At 54.0% G+C, this 23,373-nt stretch overlaps 1 protein-coding gene across 3 annotated transcripts; it reads left to right on the top strand.

The window, feature by feature from the left end:
• CA14 (carbonic anhydrase 14) lies at positions 1-20,932 on the top strand. 3 transcript variants are annotated; one of them, XM_048828717.2, is made up of 11 exons: positions 1-244; positions 5,138-5,158; positions 8,371-8,550; positions 9,507-9,649; positions 10,959-11,054; positions 14,347-14,413; positions 16,424-16,581; positions 16,974-17,100; positions 17,750-17,770; positions 18,292-18,376; positions 20,815-20,932. In XM_048828717.2, exons 1-11 carry the CDS (start codon positions 187-189, stop codon positions 20,876-20,878), a joined length of 1,020 nt encoding a protein of 339 aa, XP_048684674.2. In that variant the 5' UTR covers positions 1-186; the 3' UTR covers positions 20,879-20,932. The 3 variants fall into 3 exon arrangements, with proteins under 3 accessions (XP_048684674.2, XP_048684675.2, XP_048684673.2); XM_048828716.2 differs by having other exon boundaries at positions 3-244; positions 19,065-20,932; XM_048828718.2 differs by lacking the exon at positions 17,750-17,770 and having other exon boundaries at positions 19,065-20,932.
• Positions 20,933-23,373: the final 2,441 nt, after the last annotated feature.

Below are 23,373 nucleotides of genomic sequence, written 5' to 3'. Positions count from 1 at the left end.
AAGTGGAAAGTGGAGAATATCCCATTGGTCACCAGACTTCAGAGCTGCCGGGGCAGCAGTCTGTGCCTTTCCCCTCCAGCTGAGGAACAGGAGGGTGGGATCCTCTCTGGGGCATATATATCCCCCCAAAAATCAACTTTTTTCCTTCCCCGCCAAATCACCTGCCACAACTCTGTGCTTTAGAAGATGCTTCTCACTTTAATCCTCCTGCAGGGTTTTTCCCACACCCTGGCTGCAAATCATGGTAAGTTGCATTGCTTATAAAGACATGGATTTCGGGCTCAACTCAGCCTTCCCACAGTTCTGGGTGCTACTGGCTGGCTCTGGGTGCTACTGCGGACGGTGTGTGTGTCGGGGTGGGGGGGGGGAGGTTGGCTGGATTTTTTTTTTTGGAACCCCCAAAGAGTGCAGCACTCTGTTCCTTTCTTGTGTCCACAATGGAGCTACTGTTCCAACTCCCATGGGCCACTCAGCCGTTTCTTTTGTCTGCTTTAGAAACCAATTCCCTACACAAATGGCACACCAAATGCTTTGTGATGCTTTCCAGCTGGTCTCAGCCTTGAGCAAACTCCGCTTACGAGTACCCCGCAGAATTTCTGCACAGAGCCTGGATTACTAGTTATTCCCTCCAGGCCTGATCCTGCATCGTCAACATCAGGGGGTGGCAAGATCGAGCCCTCAGGTGCCTGCTCCAAAGACATTACACTGGGATCAGGGGTGCTGGAGCAATTTTTATAGTGGGGGTTCTGAGAGCCATTGAACCCAACTGTAAACTCTGGATATAATGGAAACCCCTGCAAGCCAGGGGGTGCGACAATACCCCTAGTTCCAGCACCTGTGCTGGGATCTGACTGAGTTGTGTGCTAAATTGAAGTGAGTATACTTCAGAGCAGAGGTTAAAGCCTAGAAGGTGTTGAGAGAAAGTGTTCAACAAGCAGGCTAATCGTTGGCATGCCAAAGCTCTCTTTAAAGGCAGAATGTGAGGCCTCCCCCTTAATCCTAATGCATTTCACAGGGGCATTTCTTCCGAGGTTATTTACTGTGGATTTCTTCGCTTACTGTCTACTGCTCTGAATCGCCTTCAATATTTGTGCCTGACTCCCACTGATTTACATCAATCTCCACTGATTGTGCTTTAAAAATATAATCCAGACTCGGTGAGCTGTAAAATGCCACCAAAAATGTAAATATCGGCAACGTGTTTATTTATACACCCCAGGGCCTTTTAGGGAATTGCAGTCCCTTATTCCAGAAGACATAACCCCATCACGATAAGAGCATCCTGGACTCAGCACTTTCCAGGATTGGGGCCGGGGGTCGCTACCAGGTCCTAAATGTCATGGGGGATGCTGCGTGGGCTTGGGTGACTGAAGTTCTGCATGATCAATAGGATATTCATTGTAATTAATATGCATCCCAGGCTGTGACCCTTTTTGGTATCAGTGAGATTGAGTGTGTACTGTATGTGTAATTCACCTGGATTTATGGGCTTTTGGGGGCTGCTCTTTGACGCTTGAAATGGTGGAGTTGTGTGAATCCAAAATCGCTGTGATATGGTCATTTCCTGGGCTCCGCAATTCACCTTTCAATCTGCAATGTGGATTATTCATTTATTTAGCAAAGCGGGACGTAAAGAACAGTCACATCGGACCCTGTGCAGCTGTCCTGACTCAGGGAAAGCTCAGTGGGCTGCATAAAGATTTTAAGATATTATTTTAAAAAATAAGGCCGTTGGGGGTATCAATGCTGAAATCTCTTTGTATCTCAATGGATTTGGATCTTGAGGATTTTTTGCTGCTGGGTGGAGCTAACCCTGTGGTTATATCATGGAGAGTAGACGTGATATGTCAGGTAGATGAATTCTATTCTTTGATTAACAGTGATCAGTAGCTAAAACGGTGCCAGGACAGATGCAGCAAGTGGGTAGAATAGTAGACTTTATGAAAACAGGTAATAAGGACAGCTGGACAGAATAAGTTTGGGATTTTTCCATGGAAAATTTTGACTTCTCGTTGAAAAATTTCACCTGAAAATTGGCCCAAAAGGGGAGGGGGGTGGGGAGAAAAAAAAACCCAATGGGTTTTGGCCAAATATTTTCAGTTTTACAAAGAAAAATAAAATAATGTCAAGGGCAAGCAGACACAATCTGCAATCATTTTCATTTTCTCAAACTCCAATTTTCAGCCAGACCTTTAAATAAACCTGATTTTAGCATGAAAAGTAACTCGCCAAGTCCCAGAGGACGGGACTGTTCCCAGAGACTGTGTCCTGTGACTCTCTGTTTTTCATTTGCACAGTTCCTACTGGAATCTTTTCATCAAGAGCTTGATCCAAAACTTGTGGCAAGCCAACGGAAAGATTTCCATTGATTTCCATGGGCTTTGGATCAGGCCCCAAATCAGTCTCGTTAGCCCAAGCCTGGGATCAGACTAGGAATCCCTTTCCCTCATGGCCTGACTTTTCAGTCTCAAACAAGTGTTGGGAGCGTTGGGTTTGTGCAATGAAACGCTCCTGAGAGGTCTGTAGCAAAACAGTAATAAGGCAAATAAATGTCACATATCCAGCCACATAGGGCCCGATCCTGCTCTCACTAACATTACAGGCAAAACCCCTAACAGAGCAGAGATGTATCATTTGACTGCTTTAAAACTTAGGCCAGATTCTGCTCTAAATTACCCCCGTTTAAATCTGGAGTTGCTCCACCATCTTCAATAGCATTACTCTGGATTTACACCCATGTAAACAGGAGCAGAATTTAACCCATCATGAACAAAAGGAGACGCAACAAGCAAAAGTAATAGCCTTGCGAAGCATTCCCACCTCTCGTCCCAGAGCCAGGCTCTGCAAACAAGCTGTTCTAATATCTGAGCACTTCTTGAGACACACATGAACGTCAACACTGTACCGTCACGTCTGGACCTGAACGGGCTGCAACACGCTAAGTTCTGCAAACAAATGTCATCTCATCAGCTCACAAGCTAGTACCAGGCCAGCCGGCAGCCCTCTGATTTGAACCAAATGCTCCCTTACCCCTCAAGCGAGCCCACTGAAATCAGCCAGGCTGCTTGGGGAGTAAGGCAGTAGGCAACATTTGGCAAGGTGGGAGAAGAAGAGGTGATTGTACTGCTTTACGCTGCATTGGTGAGACCGATGCTGGAACGCTACGTCCAGTTCTGGGGTCCGCATTTTAGAAAGGATGTTGAGACACTGGAGCAGGGGCAGAGAAGAGCCAAACAAACAAAAATTCGAGGGCTGGAAAGAAATGGCTGACAGCGAGAGACTTCAGCAGCTCAATCTGTTGAGTGTATCAGAAAGAAAAGCAAGAGGTGACTTGATTATGGTGTATAAGTACTTTCACGGGGAGAAAACCTTAATGTAGCAGAGAAACGCAGCCCAAGAACCTATGGCTGGAAGCTGAAGTCAGACCAATTCAAATTCAAAGCAGGGAAGACTTATTTTTTACCAGAGAGGGGGATTAACCAGTAGGACAAACCGCCCGGGGAAGTGGTGGATTCTCCAGGTCTTGAGGTATTCATAGCACAACTGGGGGCCTCTCTGAAAGACGCTTGAGTCAAACACAAGCTATTGGGCTCAATACAGGGGAACTGGGAGGAGTTCTCGGGCCTGGCTTACACAGGAGGTCAGACCAGGTGATCTAACGTGCCCTTCTGCCTTCACAGTCTCTGACTCTGATCCTTATAAATTACGTGGGTACTGCTGGGTGAGGCCTCTGTCTGGGAGGTGAAGATTCACCCCAATGAGAAGACACGCGTGTGGTTTGACTGGGCGGCAAACTGGCCCAGCCATCCCTAGTTAGCATTAAGAGAGGATTAGGAATAGTATCGGCCCCATAAAGTCCACTCTTCTGTTTCCAACAGCGGCCAGTACAAGCAGCTTCCTGGAAAGGTACAGAGCCCCCAAAGGGGTCAATTACACACTACCAGGCACTGGGGGAAGTTTCTTCCGAGTCCTGGGCAGAGAGCATAGGCTACAGACGCTGAGCCTGGTTCTCCACTGCCCTGCCCCTCGTGCTGGCCTTTGCACCAGTGCAAAGTGCTCCTGAATTAGAATTAGCAGCTGGGTGCTGCTGGCACAGACAGCCCCAAGGTGCAGGGCAGGCAGAGAATGGGTCCCTTTGAATCTTTGGCCCTGGGACGGAAAAGCACAAAGGAGCCCATGCTTCTCTCTGTTCCCAAATGTCTCTTTAAAATGTGTTTGCAAAACTGGGGGGTTAATTTTAGCTCGGGTCAGGGAGGCCTCGGTGGAGCTCAAGTCTCTGCCACGGGGACCAGCTGCCGTTTTAACAGAGAGCCACTAATCTCGCCCAGCCCCTGGCTCAGCCTCGTCTTCAGTTTCTCCTTTTCTGCCCATGTCCTTTTCATTTGGGCGCAAGAGTTTTAGGGGTAGTGGTAGAAAGCAGCTCAGAGATAGGACTGAAGGCAAGTGCAAGCCCCAGGTGAGTGCATCTTACGAGAGTCCGCTCTGTGACCACGCCCCAGAGGACAGGACTCAATTATAGCCCTGGCTAGGAAAGGTTGGGGTTTTTTGCTCATGCTTTTAGCTCCAGAGGTGCCCCGTTCAATCCCCAGCGAGTTGGCCAAAAAGAGCAGCTGTCACAGCAGCAGGGCTGAACATGCTAGCCAGGATTTGACTGTTTGCTCTTCCTGCACCGGGAGCAGGGTGACCTCTTCCCTGCCTGCTGTTAGAGAAGCAGTTAAGCAAGGCTGGGAACTTCAAAGAGAAAAGGAGAACAAAACCTGGGCAACAATAGGGTCTGGTCCATCGCCCCATTGAAAGCCACTCTCTTTTGACTTCAGTGGACGTTGGCGTAACATGTTTGCTCCCAAAGCTCTTTGGGGGAATCATTTCCCCACACGGAAAGACAGCCATTTCTGGGGTGGAACTTGGCAGCTCTTTAACAGCCGCAAGAAATCTCTTTCAGAAGAGGGAGTGAAGGAGGATACCGCCTCTGATTGAGACTGCAAGAGTGGCAGGATGTAAGGGCAAGGGGTTGGATTTGTCCTGGACCCTGGGGGAAATACTCGGAGGTCTTTAAGGCTTACAGGTGGGAGGGGATATTGAGGCAAACTAAGTGTTAGTTATGCTGACTAAGTGCTTTTGTTTGCTTGCTTTGCAGGTTCCCACTGGACATATAAAGGTAAGGCTGGAAGAGGATTTTATTCTGGGCTTTCTCCCATTCAGTTCCTCTTCTCCCAGGTCCCGGTTCCCTTCTGCTAGCTCAGCGGGGCAGGATGCAATGCCTTCCTGCCAACACCGTGCCCACGCTGGCTAGCAGGTGGCAATGGACAGTGATCGAAGTTGCCCCTCCTCCTATTGGGGGTTGAGTGCACTATTTGTGCAGCATCTGGCACAGAGCTGTGGGTCTCCCCACAGACGCTGCCTGCTCGTGAGATGCCCAGACCAAGGAGGCATGGCCATTTAGGGGGCGCTGCAGAGCGGCTCTTGGCCTGTCCCTGGTCCTTTCCAGCCAAGGAGCTTCGAGTGCTTTGCAAAGCCTCAGTGATTAAACCCAGCACCCCATGCAGGGGGGACACATTACTCCCCTTTACACAGGGGGAAAGGGAATGACTTTGTGGTAGATCCAGGAGTAGAACCCAGAGCTCCCTGCTCCCATCCTCCTTCTCTAATCACTATACACCACTCTCTTCCAGAGCTCAGACTAGAACTCAGGAGTCCTGGCTCACTGTCTTGTTTTCTAACCAATAGACCCCACTCCCCTTCCACAGCTGAGAAAAGAACTCAGGAGTCCTGGCTCCTAGACTGTGCTCTAAACAAGAGGCCTCATCATTTCGCAGACCCAGGAACAGAACTCAGCAGACTGATTCCTACTGGCCTCTGTGGGTGTTACTCGTATCCTGCGGAGGGAGAACTGACCTCCTGGGTTCTGTGCCCAGTTCTGAGAGGACAACGTAGTCTAGTGGTTAGAGCAGGTGGCTGGGAGTTAGGATTCCTTGGTTTTCTTCTCACCTATGGGCAGGAGAGGGTTGGGGCAGGGAGGCCTGGGGCTTCAGGACTCCGGGGTTTTGTTCCCAGCTCTGGGAGAACAATGTTGTCTAGTGGTTAGAGACGGTGCACAGTGACTCAGAACTCCTGGGCTCTATCCCAGGCTTTAGAAGGGCGCATGGCCTGGTAGTTACAGCAGGGGAGTGATTCATTTCCTCCACAGCAGAGCAGGTCTCTAGGCGGCCTGACTGCCAGTCCCCTGCTCTAACCACTAGACAACATTGTCCAAACCCCAGTCCTTACCCAGTGCTTTAGCCCTTGCCCCCTGGCTTTGCGGGAGTGTTGGGCCTCCTGGATTCTCCCCCAGCTAGTTCCCATGCTAGAATGGCCCCATTGTGTTTCCGGGACCCTTATGTAACAATGCTAGACCCACCATCCAGATTGCCAGCTAACCGCCTGCAAGCCTAGCAAATCCAATTAGCACAGAGCCAGCACCAACTAAAAGCGCAGCCCAGCGCCAGCCAAGCATGGCTGATCCCATTGCACAGGGTCAGACGTAATCCTCACCTAAGCTCGGCCCCTGAAAGCACAGCATTGTGCCGGGACCTGGAAAGGGGAGCAGCAGGAATTCGTTTGAACCCGCGCTCGGGGGCTTGCCTGTTACCGGGGTGGCGGGTGGGCAGGGAGTGGACTTCGGCTGAGCAGGCAAGCCCATTTGCCCCAGCAGACCCAAGCCACATATGAGACGCCTGTGTGCTTTTTACGTGGCAGGCATGGATGTCGGGCGCCCTAGGCCCAGAGGCTTCTGGGAGCAACTAGCAGCAGCCAGACAGGGCACCAGGAAGGCCTGTATTTTGTGGGTATATCTGATTTGGAGGTTCTTTGTTTTCTGGGTAACTTCAGGTCCAGGGTCAGTGGAAGAACAATTGCGCAGTGGCAGGAAAAGCAAACAGCTTTATCTGTGCTTCCCCGGTTGGAAAATGTTTCCAGCAAACCAATTACCATAGCATAGATTGCATTCAGATGCAAATAACTGCGGGGCTCTGGCCTCCCTTCCCAAGCTGGGTCCCTCATACAAAAGCCTCCTCATTCGGACAGCGCTGGAGAAAACCTGATTTGCCTTGTAGTGGCCTTGGCGAGGCAGAGTCGCCTTTAAAAGCGGCATAATTAGGCTGGTTCCAGTCCTGCCAGATAGGGACACTCACAGGAAAAGTGAAACAGGCAGAGCCTAGAAAGTGACGTGCGTTATTATAACCACCTATTCACAGTTATTTTGATTTTCGGCATTTTCCTGAACAGAAAGAGAACCTCTAACCAGGGCTCTCGCGTCCAGCTCCTCAAAGGTCTTTAGGCACCTAATTCCCCTTGTAGATAGCTGAGTCCAGGTGACTTTGCCACACAGACCAGAATCTGTAAGTGCTCAGCATCCGTAAGGAGCCCAGATTTTCCTAAGCCACCAGGGTGCTTATCAGCTGTTGAGGTCTTTGAAAACCCAGCTGTGCATGTCACGGGGGAAGCTGAAAGCTCCTGGAGATCCGTCTCCAATGGAGGGTGCTGAGCGGTTCTGAAATTCTGATCCTGAGCTCCTAGGAAAATCTGGCCCATCCGGAAAAATGCAGCCATACACAGCAGATTATTGTGACTGATGCAGCCACTAGAAATGGTCTTGGTGCCAAAGCAAAGAGCTTCACGTCTAAATCCAAACTGCCTATAGAAACCCTGGCTAGAGCTTTTCTCCACTGCGGGTTTTATCTGTTTCCTGTCTGAGTGCCTGCCAAGCATTTATAGATTGATCCTCATTGCCACCCCCCTTCGGAAAGCATCATTCTCCCCAGTTTATGCTCTGTAGCAGCCAGGACTGAATCCACGTTGCCTGCGTCCCAGCGTCTAGCCACAAGGCCAGCCTCTCTCTTGACTTAGGAATGGTCCTTGCACGAGCGAAGTGAGGCATCGCTGTAAAAAGCTTGGGAGACTGCGCGATCCAGTGGTTACGGCAGGAAAATGGGAGCCAGGACTCCTGGCTTCAATTCCCAGCTTGGGGGTGGGGGCGGAGGGATCTGGTGATTAGAGTAGGGGACTGGGAGTCAGGACTGCTGGGGTGTACAACTTACTGCTGCTGCGTGACCCAAGGGGCAAGTCACGTCCCCTCGTTCTTCCCCCAGGGAACAGGGATTGTCCCTTCCAGCTGCAGCTCCTGGAGGGCTTTGAGATCCCCAGCAGGGAAGTGCTGCTGAAACACTGAGTGTTGTCACGGCCACAGCTGTGTATGGCACGTCATACCGAGGGTGGGGGGCGTAAAATTGCTCTGCTGGGGCCAGAACTGGCCCACGAACAAATCCAGCTGGTAGAGACACCTGCCCGCCCCCTCCCCAAGGGGCTTGACCCCCCTGCACTCTCTGTTTTCAGGCCCCCATGGCCAGGTGCACTGGTCAGATGACCACCTGGACTGCGGGGGGCAGGCGCAGTCCCCCATTGATATCCAGACCAAGTCCGTGAGGCACAACCCAGCCCTGCCACCTATTGAGCCCCAGGGATACCGGAGCCCTGGGGACGGGGCCTTCACCCTCCTCAACAATGGGCACACAGGTGAGGCTGCAGTCGGGGTGGGTTACCCCAGGAATGGAGGGGCATCCCTAAGTGGGCTGGGACCCTCCTATTTCTCCCTAGGAGCCTCGAGAGCACTGTCCGTGCCTTCTCTGTGCTCTTCCGCACAATCTCACCCCTCAGAGCAACAGTCTCCTCCTCTGTACCCCCGGGCCTGCCCCGCACCCTCCCCTCGCTGGCCTTTTCCACCCCCCTCCCCACTGCTGGCATGAGAGCCCCCTCCTCTGCCGCTCCCCTGCTGCAGGAGCCTCTCCGTATCCCCCTCTCGGCAGCTACTCATCCAGTTAAACCTCACTAGGAAATGCAGGCAACACCTGGTTCTGGAGAACAGCTTGAAAACCTGACCCGAGTGCTCCCAGGGACCAGAAGGCAGGAAAAGACCCTGCCCCTGATTCTTCGGGTCACATCCCCTGCTGTTGTGGGGCCGGCTTCGGGATTCTGAGGCAAGGACTTGCCCTGTTTGAACGCTGGGGGTTGGTGATGCGGGATGCCGGGGGGGCTTCTCCTTACCAAGGATATCATAGAATATCAGGGTTGGAAGGGACCTCAGGAGGTCATCTAGTCCAACCCCCTGCTCAAAGCAGGACCAATCCCCAATTTTTGGCCCAGATCCCTAAATGGCCCCCTTGAGGATTGAACTCACAGCCCTGGGTTTAGCAGGCCAATGCTCAAACCACTGAGCTATCCCTCCCCCCCTCCTGCACCTTCTGGCTCCTTGCCCAGATCCCAAAGGTCTGCACGGGTGATAGGGACGCCTTTCCCTGCACCACACCCTCTAGCGTTCCCAGTGGGAGGGAGACGGCCCAACACGGCCTCCTCTCTGCTCCCCACCTGGCTGGAGCCTCCCAGTGGGCATAGGCAGCAAGGCCCCTGGGATGCACGGGGGTTGGGAGACTCCGTGCCGTGCACTAACACCCCCTCGGCGTCTGTCCCCGCAGTGGAGGTGTCCCTGCCCCCGTCCATGTTCCTCCGGGGGCTTCCGCAGACCTATGTGGCCGTCCAGCTGCACTTCCACTGGGGCAGCCGGGGGCAGGCCGGCGGGTCGGAGCATCAGGTGAATGGGGAGACTTTCCCTGCCGAGGTGAGTGTGCTCCTGCCCCAGGGTTGGGGGGCAGAGGGCAGTTATCTCACTGCCCTGGGAACCGCCAGCACCTTATCCTCTCCCGTCTTAGGCAGACCAGCCGGGCAATTGGGGCCAAAGCTACCCTGGGTGCAGCTCCACTGAAATCTATGGAGTTTCCAGGGTGCATCCTCCCCCCTCTCCCCAGGCCACGAGACCTCCCCTAAAGCCAAAGGGTTTTAATTGGGGAGGGAGGAGGAACCAGTTACTCCCCCCATGCTGGCACCATCTGGTGGATAATCCCCGCCCCACCGGGCCTCCAGCTGGAGCTGCAGCATGTGAGACCGTACTTGGAAATGCCGCACTGGGGCTGGGGGATTAGAGGGGCCGGTAGGGGTGGGGGGATTAGGAGGAGAAGAAAGGTCCTGTTCTGCCCCCTGGGAGCCACCAGCGCTCAGCACTAAACTGCGTAACGCTTGTGGGAGAGAGTCTGACGCAACATGAGTCTGAACCCAGCCTCCAGCCTCCGATACGATTAGCCCTGGTGGGGCTGGTACAGTGCATTTGCCCCCTTTCCCCCTACGCTCCTCTCCCTGGGAGGGTTTGCATCTCAGGTGGAGTCCATGCTTGTGTGGGGACCAGGCCAGCAGGAGTCTCAGCAGTCAATGCAGCCGCCCGGGCGGGGGGCGGGGTCAGTCCTGGGCTGGGGCCCCAAGGTCACCGATTCAGATCCAGCCCCATCACCGAGAACAGTGCTGCTAGGGCCCCAATCCTGCAGCTGATCCTCACCCAAATGGGTTCTGAGTCCCAGGAAGAGAAAGGGTGAGCAATGCCTTTCGGGCTCAGGGGCTGGTTGATCGATGATGGATCCTGCTGCGGAAGGTGTGGATGCTTGGCCCCTCTCGGGATCAGGCCCGTTGGGGCTGGCAGGTTTGCAGAGAGCTGTGTGGGCTGGAGAGAAGTGGGATTGGGAGTGAAAGGGCGGCTGTGGGAAAAGGGAAGGGGGAGGCTGCCCAGCAGGCTAGGCCTGAAAAGGTGGGTTGTGAAACCAAGTAGCTATTCCCTGCTGGCCCTGACTTGCCAAAGGGCAGCCTTCCCGTGGGCAGAACATTGAGGAGCCCTGGTTGTATTCCCAGATCTGCCACTGATACCCCCCCCGCCCCGTCCCCCAGCACGACCTTAGGCAAGTCACTTCCCTTCCCTGCGCCTCTGTCCCCCGCCCTCCCCACATGAGCGGATGGTGTGTGGGTACATTCACTAATGGCTGCGAGAGGGAAGGGGGGTCCAGAGAGACTGCGCCTTTAAGAGATTGCCCGCGCTCTCCCCGCAGCTACACATTGTGCATTACAACTCGGAGAGCTACGCCAACGTCAGCGAGGCCAAGCAGCGGGTGGATGGCCTGGCCGTGCTGGGCATCCTCATCGAGGTGAGCTCCCTGCCGCTGGGGTTAACCCAGGCTCCCTGCCCTTGACCCGCCGAGGCGGGGCAGCCCTGATGAATCCTACAATGCAGCCAGCCTCGGGGGCGGGGGAGCCTCTGAGCAGACCCCTCTGCTTGCCAGGGATTGCAGTTCCCTCCTGGGTCAAGAGAAAGTGCTAAGTGGAACAAAGGAATCACCAGGCTGATTCAGACCCAAGGTCCAGCTAGCCCAGTATCCTGGCTCCCACGGCGGCCAGCACCTGCTGCTTCAGAGGAAGGTGCAAGAAATCCCCTAGTGGCCACTTATGGGATAACCCACCCCCATAAAGATCTCATCCTCTCTCTAATCGTTAGCCACTGGCTCAAGCCCTGAAGCCTGAGGTTCTCTCTCCCTTCTGAACTTGCATTAGCTATTCTAACTCTGGGTATTCTTGTTCTCCAGATAAACGTCCAATTCCTTTCTGAATCCTGCCCTCAATGCCTTCATGTGGCAATGAGTTCCACAGGCTAATCGCCTGTTGTGTGAGAGTATTTCATTGGCTCAGTTTTGGGACTGATGGTGATACCTGACGAAGGTTCAGCCTCGGCCTCATGCTGGCTCTCTGCATGCGGGTGAATTTCACCCCAGGAGAAAGCCCAGCTACCCACTTCCCAGCACGCCCCAAGGAAGCGCAGGGACTGGGAGCTCAGATATCATCAAGAGGGCCGTACAAGTACCTGGATGGATGGCCAGACAGCTAGGAGATGCGCTGATCCCCTCTATGGCATCCATAAGTCTATTGGAACCCCAGGATTTCCAAGGCCAAAGCCCCCTGATTCAGGGGGAAAGACCTTACCTTGAGAACTGCCAGCCCATCCCTAGCATATCCTTGGTCCATGTCTTCTCATTGACTCATAGACTTTAAGGTCAGAAGGGACCACTATGATCTTCTAGTCTGACCTCCTGCACAACACAGGCCACAAAATCTCACCCACCCACTCCTGTAACAAACCCCTGACCTATGTCTGAGCTACTGAGTCCTCAACTCATGGTTTAAAGACTTCAAGGTGCAGAGAATCCTCCAGCAAGTGACCCCTGCCCCACGCTGCAGAGGAAGGCGAAAAACCCCCAGGGCCTCTGCCAATCTGCCCTGGAGGAAAATTCCTTCCCGACCCCAAATATGGTGATCAGCTAAACCCTGTGCATGTAGGCAAGACTCAGCAGCCAGACACCCAGGAAAGAATTCTCTGTAGTAACTCAGATCCCACCCTATCTAGTGTCCCATCACAGGCCATTGGGCATATTTACCGCTAATAGTCAAAGATCAATTAATTGCCAAAATTAGGCTATCCCATCATACCATCTCCTCCATAAACTTATCAAGCTTAGTCTTGAAGCCAGATATGTCTTTTGCCTCCACTGCTCCCCTTGGGATGCTGTTCCAGAACTTCACTTCTCTTTATGGTTAGAAACCTTCATCTAATTTCAAGTCTAAACTTCCTGATGGTCAGTTTATCTCCGTTTGTTCTTGTGTCCACATTGGTACTGAGCTTAAATAATTCCTCTCCCTCTCTGGTATTTATCCCTCTGATATATTTATAGAGAGCAATCACATCTCCCCTCAACCTTCTTTTGGTTAGGCTAAACAAGCGAAACTCCTTGAGTCTCCTTTCATAAGACAGGTTTTCCATTCCCTGGGTCATCCTAGTAGCCCTTCTCTGTACCTGTTCCAATTTGAATTCATCCTTCTTAAACATGGGAGACCAGAACTGGACACAATATTCCAGATGAGGTCTCACCTGTGACTTGTATAATGGTACTAACACCTCCTTATCTCTACTGGAAATACCTCGCCTGATGCATCCCAAGACCACATGAGCTTTTTTCACAGCCTGCTGCTTCCTTTCTCACTTTATCCCTACATGTTCTGACCTCAATAAGGTAGCTTTCCTTGCTGATCCCTCTCATCTTTCACTCCTTGTAGGCTTTCTGCTTTTTCTTAATCACCTCTCTGAGATGCTTGCTCATCCAGCTTGGTCTACGACTCCTGCCTATGAGTCTTCCCCCCTTTCTTGGGATGCAGGCTTCTGATAGTTTCTGCAACCTTGACTTGAAGTAATTCCAGGCCTCCTCTGCCTTTTGATCCACAAGTTCTTCAGTCCAATCCACTTCCCTAACTAATTTCCTTAATTTTTTAAAGTTAGCCCTTTTGAAATCAAAAACCCTAGTCACAGATCTATTTTTGTTTATCCTTCCATTTAGTTTGAACTGAATTAGCTCATGATTGCTCGAACCAAGGTTGTCCCCTTCAACCATTTCTTCTATGAGGTCCTCACTACTCACCAAAACCAAATCTAAAATGTCATCCCCTCTTGTCGGTTCAGCAACTCCTTGGTGAAGGAATCCATCAGCTATCACATCCAGGAAAATCTGAGCCCTATTATTATTACTAGCACATGTCCTCCAGTCTGTATCTCGGAAGTTAAAGTCGCCGATGATCACACAGTTCCCATTAGTATTTACTTCATTAAAAACATTAAAGAGGGCTCTGTCCATATCCACATCGGATCCCAGCGGCCTATAGCTCACCCCAAGCACTATCCCAGGGGAAGCTCTAGTAGCTTTCTTCCCCAATATGATTTTTGCCCAAACAGACTCTGTCTTATCCATTCCATCACTTCTTCTTTCTTTACTGTCTACCTGATCATTGATATACAGTGCTAGTCCACCACCTTCGCCTTTATTTCTGTCTTTCCAAAACAGCACATACCCTTCAATACCCATACTCCAGTCACGACTACTATTCCACCATGTTTCTGTTATCCCAGCCAGCTCCATCTCTGACGGGCCAGTTGTTGCCTGAATGAGGGTAAAGCTTGGGCAGGGGACAGCTGAGCTTTCTCAGGGGCCGGTCCCCTGGAGACTATGGACCATCACCAACTTCCCCAGCCCCTGCTCCAAGTGCAAGGTGCGCTCCTCCAACTTGACGTAATGTAGGCACCCAGCAGCCAGCGTTGGTCATTTTAAAAAGCAGCCTTACCAAAACAAACCATTCCACCGCACATACACTTCTTCCCCTGGACCGAGCGTGCGAGAGAAAGAACCCCATGGGACAGATGTGAGTCTTGCAGCTCAGTGCAGGACTGGAAGGTGCTCGGTGACTGCCGTGACGAGGGGGTTCTAAGACCCCAAATAGAACAGAACGGGGCAGGCCCTCACTCAACCAGCCATATAACTGGGCCATCCAGCCTTGGTGTCTAGTGTGAGCTTCCCTCCAAGGGCTCAGCATTAACCTCTTGTTCTCCATATTCTCCTTTAGGTCGGCAACGTGGCCAACCCTGCCTATGACAACATCCTCGATCGGCTGAAGAACATCCAGCATGCAGGTGAGGCCATCTGTTCCCACGCGGGGTGTGGGGCCTGACTGTGGTAAGTGGAGAGGAATTGTTTGGAGCAGGGGGTGATGTCAGGGTAGATGTCAGGACACATTTCCTAGCAGTGAGAGTCATTAGATCCTGGCACAGACTCCTAGATTTTATGACCAGAAGAGCCCATTAGGCAATCCAGGCTGATTTCCTGTATCACACAGGCCAGAGAATCTCCCGTTATCCCGGATATTGGGCTAAACACACTTCTGGTCTGCTCCAAAGGGGCATTTAGGCTTGAGCTGCAGACATCAAGAGATGGAGAATTCCCGCTTCCCTGGGCAATTTGTTCCAATGGTTAACCACCTGCACTAATAAAGACTTGTGCCTTATTTCGGCTTTGAATTTGTCCGGTGTCAGTTTCCAGCCAAGGAAGCCTTTTTCTGCTAGATTAAAGAGACCTCTGGTGCCCGGTATTTTCTCCCCACGAAGATACCTGTAAGTCATAATAATTCACCTCTCCAGCTTGTTTTTGACAAGTGGATAGCCTCCCCTGGGACAGGGCATGAGATCCGTGGCTAGGTTCAGATGAGAGCTGGGTGCCCAACTCTTCTAGGTACCTTTGATAACGCCAGCCCAAGTCTTTCAGCTAGACCGGACAGAGCCACAGAGCCTAGACTGTGTCGAAGGGTAACTAACTTCCAGCATGCCCCCTCGCAGGTGGGAAGGGCATAGCAGAGTCGTTTCCTCTGGTGTCCCCGGCTGACAGCACCCCAGCCCTGCAGTGGCCACCATCTCCTGACTCGGCCCTCTGGCCAGGTCATACATGGTCCCAGCCTTTCCAGGGTGAACTGAGTCCCATTCAGATAGTCCAGCTGCTGTGTGTTGGGTCTTCAGACTTAACAGTCCTTTGCCTACACAGTCCTTTGCACCCCTTCCTGCCAGGGCCTCCATGCCTCCTCCCTTGGAAACCCACGCCCTCCCTCTCCACCCGGTTCCAGCCCAGGGACCCTGTAATAAACAGCTATGGTGCGCCTGCTCAGACTCTTGGCTTCTTCCCTGGCCTACATCCTAGCCCAGCCTGCCTCTTGGCCTTTCCGCCAGCCCCTCTCTGGGCACGCCCCTCCGCAGACCCCAAAAGGAAAATGCATCAGTCACGGGAAACAAAGCGCACTGGCAGTCCCATGCCAGGCCTACCTGCCCATGGTGCAAGTAGCTCCAGGTCTTCTTTCAAGGGGCTAAAGCAAGAGGCGCTGCTCCAGTCCGCCATTCCTGGGCTGGGCTTTTCCTCTTCCACCCCCCTCCCTCCAGGCTTGACACCTCGCCCAGGTGTAACAGGTGAGGCTGACTGAGCTCACAGCCACTCATTAACCCTTTCCCAGCCAGCATGGAGGTCTGTATATCCCCGCCGCCATCGGGAACAATCCAGCAAGCCTACGCAGAATGTTCTCCGCACTGAAACGTGGCTGCTGCTTTAACCAGCCGCCTGGCTCTAAGGGTAATACCCTGAGCCTAGGAGTGGGTCTAGACCCAGCGCTGGGCTACTGCTGCCGAGAAGGAGCTGCGGCTGAAAGCAGCACCTGCAATTGGGTGGGATTTAACGCCCTTCCTTATTTGCTCTTCACACTGGGTGGGCTTCTGATCACGGGAGGCAGGGTGAGCAGCGGGATCAGCATCAAAAACCACACGATGTTCTAGGCACCCACTCAGGCAGCAGACCTAACCCTTTGGGACGTCGGTGTCCAGGAGAAGAGATCCCACCCTCCCTGTGCCTCGTGTGGCCATTGGCACCTGTGCCAAGTGCAGGCAGGGGGTGGGAAGGGCAGAGAATGAAACTTCAAATTTTGGCCTCCCCCAACCGGCTGAAACGTGCGTGAGAGCAACTGGAAACAGGTGCCAATCACCCAGGGCCCATTTGTGTCCAGACCCAAGGGGCTCCCTGCCTCACCTCGGCTCCTCTGCAAAAGGTCGGACTGGCTTGGCAGAAGCAAATTTGTGTCCCTAACACTGTCCCCTCCGGCCCCCCTGCAGGGCAGAAAATCTCCATCCCGCCCTTCGACATTCATGAGCTGCTTCCCGGGCAGCTGGGCCACTATTTCCGCTATAACGGCTCCTTGACCACGCCGCCCTGTTCCCAGAATGTGCTCTGGACCGTCTTCCACCAGCGGGCGCGGATTTCTGCCTCCCAGGTACTCGCTGTTGTTTGGGCAGGATGCCCAGGAGGCTAAGCATTCAGATTGCCCCAGTGCCATGAGTCACATACAACTGGGGGGGGGGGGCGGCAGGGGGCAGGAGGGACACTCCAGGGTCTAGGGCTAAAGGGGTTGGGATTTTCTCTTCATTGAGCTGTGGAGAGTGTGAAAGGTGGTCCCAGGGCTCTTCATCTCCTCACCATGCTGTGTATAAGGGGCAATCCAGGACTTGGGGGGACATCTCACCATGCTATGTGGGGGAATACCCCAGGCCTTGGGGTCATCTCCTTCCCATGCGTGTGGGGAGCCAACCCAGGACTTGGGGGTCTCTTCCTCATGCTGTGTTTGTGTGGGGGCAGGCATCTCCTCACCGCTCCATTCTCTTCCAGCTGGAGAGGCTGCAGGGGGGGCTATACTCCACCGAAGTTGCAAACTCTTTGCCTGTGCCTCTGGTGGACAATTACCGAGCCCCTCAGCTGCTGAACCAGAGGGTGGTGTTCTCCTCCTTCCCCGTGGGTGAGTGCATCGGGCCCCGACTGCACGGGTGGGGTGGCTGCAGGGCCTGGTGAGGGGAGAACGAGGCCCCCCTTAGATTCCAGCTGGTCTGGGGGATCTGACTCCTGTTTCTCTCCACAGGATGTCACCCTCTCATTAACACTTCGGCTGCCACCCACCCCCACAGACCCCAGCCCAATTGCAGCAATCAGTTTATGGAGCGATGCCCCAAGCTATATCCAGGTAGAATCCAGCCCCAAACACCCGGGGCTCTAACCCCACAACCCAATAGCTGGTGGTAGCATCAGGGCTTCTATCTTCCTGGCTGGAGTCGTTCAACTAGACTATGCCACACTGGAGAACACGCTAATGAACTGGCCGTGTGGCACTGCTGCCCTCTGCTGGAGGGAATTAGAACTGCTCACCTGTGTGTCATGAGCCCTGTACTGCTCACAGTGAATGGGGACTCTCCCATATAGTGGGGCTAGGCTTTTGGATCATGAGGGTCTGAGTTCTAGCCCCATTGTCACCATGCTCCGGCAGCAAAACAACAACTGGAAGGTGCCAGGAGGCCACCTGTTTGGCACAATCTATCACAGGGCCTGAGCCTGGCCTGGGCCCACATGGGGCGTTAGAGATCATCAACATTTACCTGTCTCTTCTCTTGCAGGTCCCTCAGCCTACTCTGCAGGTATGGCCCTCTCTGTTATGCCTAGTGTGGCTGGGAGGGGCCCATGGGGTCATGTTCATGGCAGACGCACAGAGACTTTGAATAACATGCAAGAACCCCAAAACAGGGAGAGAGAAAACAGGCTGCTCCTTAGGCACGATGCCCCCCCTCGCCCCGCCCCACCCACACTTTAAGCTGGCTCTGTCCAGACTGACTCTGATTGCTACTGCCAGCAGGAGCAGGAATGCCCCCCTCCCCATACACACCCCCAAACTCCTCTTTCTTAAAGGGATAGCATGCAATTCCAACACAGTCCTCAGCAGAGCACATCTGGCACTCATCTGCAACGGGGAACAGTGACTCTCAGGTTGGCAAAAGCCTGGGGACCTAGGAAAGAGCAGCGAGGAGCCACTGGAGTATGCTGTCACCAGGAATGACTGGGCCCACCCTCCCGGGTCACCCCATCCCACAATCGCACTCTCACCTTAGAGCTCCCCCTCCTTGAGCTCAGCCCTTACCTTCCATTTTCCTTCCTTGGGCAGGTGAAATCGTTGCCATCGTCTTTGGGACCCTCTTCGGCTGCCTCAGCATCTTTCTCACCATCCACTTTGTGGTGAAGAGAATACGGTGAGTGGAGGGGGGGTGGACGCCAGGGGCCTGAGCCCAGTTATAGCCCTGTACCTGACTGTGCTGTCTCAGCCCCCCTGCCCCACATGGTGGGGTGGGGGTCAGGCTGTGGGGAGAGGAGGGGGCTGGAGCTGCCAAAGGGCAGAGACCCTTAAAACACCTGTAGCTTCCAGATCCCAGCCAGGCTCCAGCAGCCTCTGTCAGCAGAGCAGGGCAGTGCCGGGCAAAGACCCCAGACCAGAGCCCCAGCTGGTGTAAATGGGTGTCACTCCATCGAAGCCAACAGGGACAGGTCCCCAGCTGGTGCAAATCAGCTGTAGCTCCCCTGGAGCCAATGAAATGATGCTGATTTACACCAGTGGGATGTATGGCACCCCATGTTCCCAGGCTGTGCAGACACCCCACAACTCAGATCCCCTGAATTGGGGTCGTTCCCCCGGCCCAGCGCCCCAGTTGTTAACCAGAGCTGATCGCAGCGAGGGCGCGGCCTAGGTGACCAGCTGCAAGAACAGGGTAGCTGCGGGAGGAGCAGGCAAACAGTCCCCGGGAAATTGGGGGCACTATGGGGGGAGTAGGTGCACAGCCCCTGTAAGATTTGGGGTTGCTGTAGGGGTGGAACGGGCACACAGCCCCTGTAGGATTTGGGGGTTACCTTACCATTTCTGCTGGTGTCTCCATCCTGAGCCAGAATGAAGAGGATCCGGGAGCAAAAGGACGTCGTGTTCAAATCCTCTTCCAGACGTGCAGTGTCAGGCAACAGCCACCGCCCCTGAATCCCGTGCCTTGCCCCTACTCCCCTGCCTCAGCCCCCGTGGGGCAGTGACTCGGACAGCTCAGGGGCCGGCGAGCCTGGAGACGTGCCAGGCAGTCTAGCTGTAGGAGTAATGCCCATGCAGCCCCAGTAGGTTCCCCTTAGGGGGTTACCTCCCCCTAGCCTGGGGAGGGCACACGGAGCCACCTCCCCCCAGGCCCTGGGGCCAATCCCGCCTGAGGCTGGGAGTGACTCACAGCTGTTCCCATCGGCTAGCTGCTGGGTGGCATCTGTGAGACAAGTCAGTGGGTCTCAGCCCAGTCCCCAGTCAAACACATGCCCCCGTCACAGAAACCCACCAGCAGGGCCGGTACTAACCGGACCCCTTGCCAGTAGCCCAGGGGTCTTGCATACTAACCCTCCCCGTAGTGTACCTCTGCGTCAAGGCCAAGGCCCATGAGCAGGGCAGTGGGGGCCAGGGGAGGGGAAGTTTGCTGTGCTGCTTGCCTGGGCTGTTCCTGCTCTGAGGTTAAACTGGGTGTCAACTGTACACCTCTTGCCTGCAGTGAAACCCCCAGCGTAGTTTGGCAAATCAGCAGAAGAGTGTGAGGACATGGTGCATGACACACTGCCACTCTCCCTGAGGCTGCCGTGTTGCCATGCAGAGCGGGTGTGGTGCATGGCACAAGGACACTGTCTTCCCTGACACTGCAGCTCACGGATCTAAGCTCCCCAGGCCGAGGGGACCCTCCCCTCTGGTCGCTGTCTTCCACGAAGGCCTGGTTGCCTTTCCGCAGTGTTGAGGCAAGCTAGACAGCTTCACGCTGCAAGAGCGAATCCAGCAGCCCTGGCCCTGAGCCACTCCCATCCACGTCCCTGCCTTCGGGCTGTCAATGCACAGGGGAGAGGTAGCATCTCTGGGGCTTTGCAGGCTGCTAGGGAACGCAGCAGTTCGGGGAAGGCAGGGTTGTTCTCCAGATGCTGGTCTGGACACAATGGTTCTAACTGGAAATAAAATGCCTTCTCAGGCCTACCACTGAAGAGCCCCAATTCGCTTTGCTCTGCTGGGATTCAGAGCCAGCTCTTCAGTGAGACGAGCATAGCTCCGCTGCGCCCAGTTCTCCACCGCTGCACACCGCAGTGTGAACTCAGGCCCCGATCCTCAAATTGAGGGTCCTAAATTCTACTGAGTTCAAAGGCCGTTAGGAGCCTAACTCCCTTTAAGGACCTCGGCCAGGAAAACAAGGTCACACAGGGCCAGTGGGAGAACCAGGAATTAAACCCAGGTCTCCTAGGCTATCTCCCTAACCACTGGACCATCCTTCCTGGAGGCAGCTGTCCCTAAACAGCCATTTGGAAGGTGCCCGCATTCCTAGGAGTTGGATGCAAGCATCTCTGAGCATCAGGGCTTGTCTACCCATGAAAGTTAATCTGGAACGAGGGTGGGTGTGAATTGAAAGCAGATTAACTATTCCCGGTTAACTCCATGTGGGGATGCCTTTAAACCAGAATAAGAGTGCCTTATTCTGAATTGGCTTAATCCAAAATGGATTCTGTTCTGGAATTACTCCCCCCATAGACAAGCCCTGGCAGAGACCTGAACTGGAATATTTTGCCAGATTTTATTTTATCTTTTTACAAAGAAATTTGGCAGCAATGTTTGCAGCCCCTGTTGTTCTTCATGCAGGCCCAGAATTAACCTGTTTCCCCTCCGGCAGGGAAGAGATTCATCAAAGGCAAATGGATCCTGAACAAAATGCTCCGGTATGAAAACGCTTGTTAAAAAATAAAAGCAAGTGACCGTGTTCCTTGAAATTCCAGCACCATCTTCTCCGAGAAAAGGATCTGGAACAGTGTGCGCAGTTCTGGTCTCCCACGTTTAAGAAAGATGAATTCAAACTGGAATGGGTGGTGAGAAGGGCGAATAGGATGATCCGAGGAATGGAAAACTTACCTTAGGAGAGGAGTAGCTGCAGCTGGTTAGAACAGAATTCAGGGAAATAGAGCCAGGACTCCTGGGTTCTAGCTATCAGATTGCTGGTTAGACGAGAGTGTCAGGACTCCTGGGTTCTATTCATGGCTCCTCCATGGTCTTGCTTTGTGAACCTAGCCAAGTCGCTCCAGCTGTTGCTATCAGAGCTTCCCCCTCTCTAAGAAAAGGGTTAAAACTAACCCACATCCCAGTTTTCATCCTTTAAAGCTGCAAGGTGCTTAGAGATCCTCGGGGAGGGAGGAGGAATTACTCCCTTTTCAGCATACGGAGAAGTCTCTCCTCTCCCTGCCCCGGCCTCCCAGCCGCTCCACAGCCAGGCCTGCCTATTTACCTATTGTCCCTGCCTATTTACCCAGGGCCTTTGGCCAGGGGGTCCCTGCAGCCCCCCCTCCCCACTCCCCAGCCCCCTCTGAGCCATTCTTTGCTGTGCAGCTGGGATTAGCATCCAGAGCCGGGTTGGGGCGGTTGGAGCCTCAAGCCAGCCTGAACCAGGGGCTGATCTAATCCCCTGAAGAGAAAAGCTCCCGGGGAACCAGGATTTGGTATCCAAACATGAGGCTGAGGGGAGGGGGTGGAGGGATAAAGCAGTGAACCCTGCACGAGCCCCTCTGGCAGCTCCAGAAACAACCCCCCCCATCCCAGGGTGGGCACCACAGAACTCCTGGGCTGCTTCATAACCAAGGCCCCCAGCCTCTGGCCTCTCCAAAGTGCTGTGCCAACCGTAGCCTGGGGTACCAGCTGCTAGCACCGGGGCTGGTACCAAGCGCACGTGGGGCAGAGCAAACAGGGTCCCTGGGAGAAACTTACCAGCCCGTGCTAGGCAGGGGGGCGGCCTAGAGGATCTAACGGCCCCTTAAGCTGTAAGGCACGCGATGCCAAATAGGAAAGGGATGATTCCCTCTCGGGGTACAGCCAGGCTGCTCCAGCTGCATGGGGGCTCCTGCTGGCCCCACTCTTCCCTTTGGCAATCAAGAGAGGATTTTTTTAGCTGCCCCAACAGGTCAAGACGCTCACACAGAGGAGACTTGGGGGACCTAGTCACAGCACCGCCTACCCCATCAGCTTCTGGCTAGCTGCTGCCTCAGTTTCCCTCCCCACCCAGGAGCTTTCATGAATTGAGGAACAGCTCTTAGGGCCTGGGGTCATTAACGAGCACACTCCCCTCAAGCCTTCTTAGCTGGCCCAAACCTAGGGCTCTGTCCTGCCTCCTGCTGCTCTCCACACTCCAGCCTTCCCAGCTGTCTTCCACCCCACCTTGCCTGGGAGCTAGGGAGAGGTGTTCTGTGTCCAGCAGCTCACGTGCTTTTCCACCTGCTCTCGAGCAATTCCCAGGGCTTCCTACCTGCAATTTCCCTTCTTTCCCCCTTGACGCCTCCCCATGGCCTGAGCTAACCCCATGACCCAACTGGCAGGGTGCTCATTTTGTGCACATAGGGAGAAGGGGGGCTGCAGGAGGGTGGATCCCTTAAAGGGCCAGTCCCACAGTGGCAGAACCCCCTCCCCCCCATCCCACACACGCGTCCTGGGGAACATCACTCAGCAGCCTTTCGTCCCAGCCTGGCATCACTAGATCAAACTGCAACAGCTTGGCGCCTGCCACTGACCAGAGCGACAGAGCGGGGCTTGCTTGGCCCAGCGGGGGCAGAGGGGGAGTTGGAAGATTGCTGCGTGGTCGCACAGCCTACACGGGAATTACAAAAAAAAAGGCACGTTGCAATCAACAAAGCAACGGAAACACCAGCCAGGTGGCAACCCTAGGTGATGGGCTCTCACCAGGCCCCCACAGGCCCAATTTGCCAACCTCCTCCACTTCCTGGCGAATCCATTTCAGAGGCCAGCGCACCTCCTGGTGGCCGGCAAGATTGAAATCAAAAGCCCATCCCTGCACCAGCCTGGAGCTTAACACTGGCCTGGGTTTTGGGTTGTGCATTGTCCTAGCACAGACATAGTTCAACTTCGCCATGCCAGCCTCTCTGCTGCTGCTCTGTGGATAACTGGGGATGGCAGAGGTGGGCACCAGCGCCCCAGCTGATTTTGAACCAAATAGGTTGCCAGGATTGAGAGAGATGGTGGGAGAAACAGGAGCCTGGACTCTTCTCAAGGTAGGAGCAACCCGGAAACCAGGACTCCTGGGTTCTCTTCCCTCCTCTGTCACTGACTCACCGTGGGGCTTTAAGGCAAGCCTCTTTGCTTCTCTGTTCCTCAGTTTCCCCATCTCATAGAATATCAGGGTTGGAAGGGACCTCAGGAGGT

This window comes from Caretta caretta, chromosome 24, assembly GCF_965140235.1.
Source record: "Caretta caretta isolate rCarCar2 chromosome 24, rCarCar1.hap1, whole genome shotgun sequence".
Lineage (NCBI taxonomy): Eukaryota > Metazoa > Chordata > Testudines > Cheloniidae > Caretta > Caretta caretta.
This window is presented reverse-complemented; position numbering and strand designations above follow the sequence as displayed.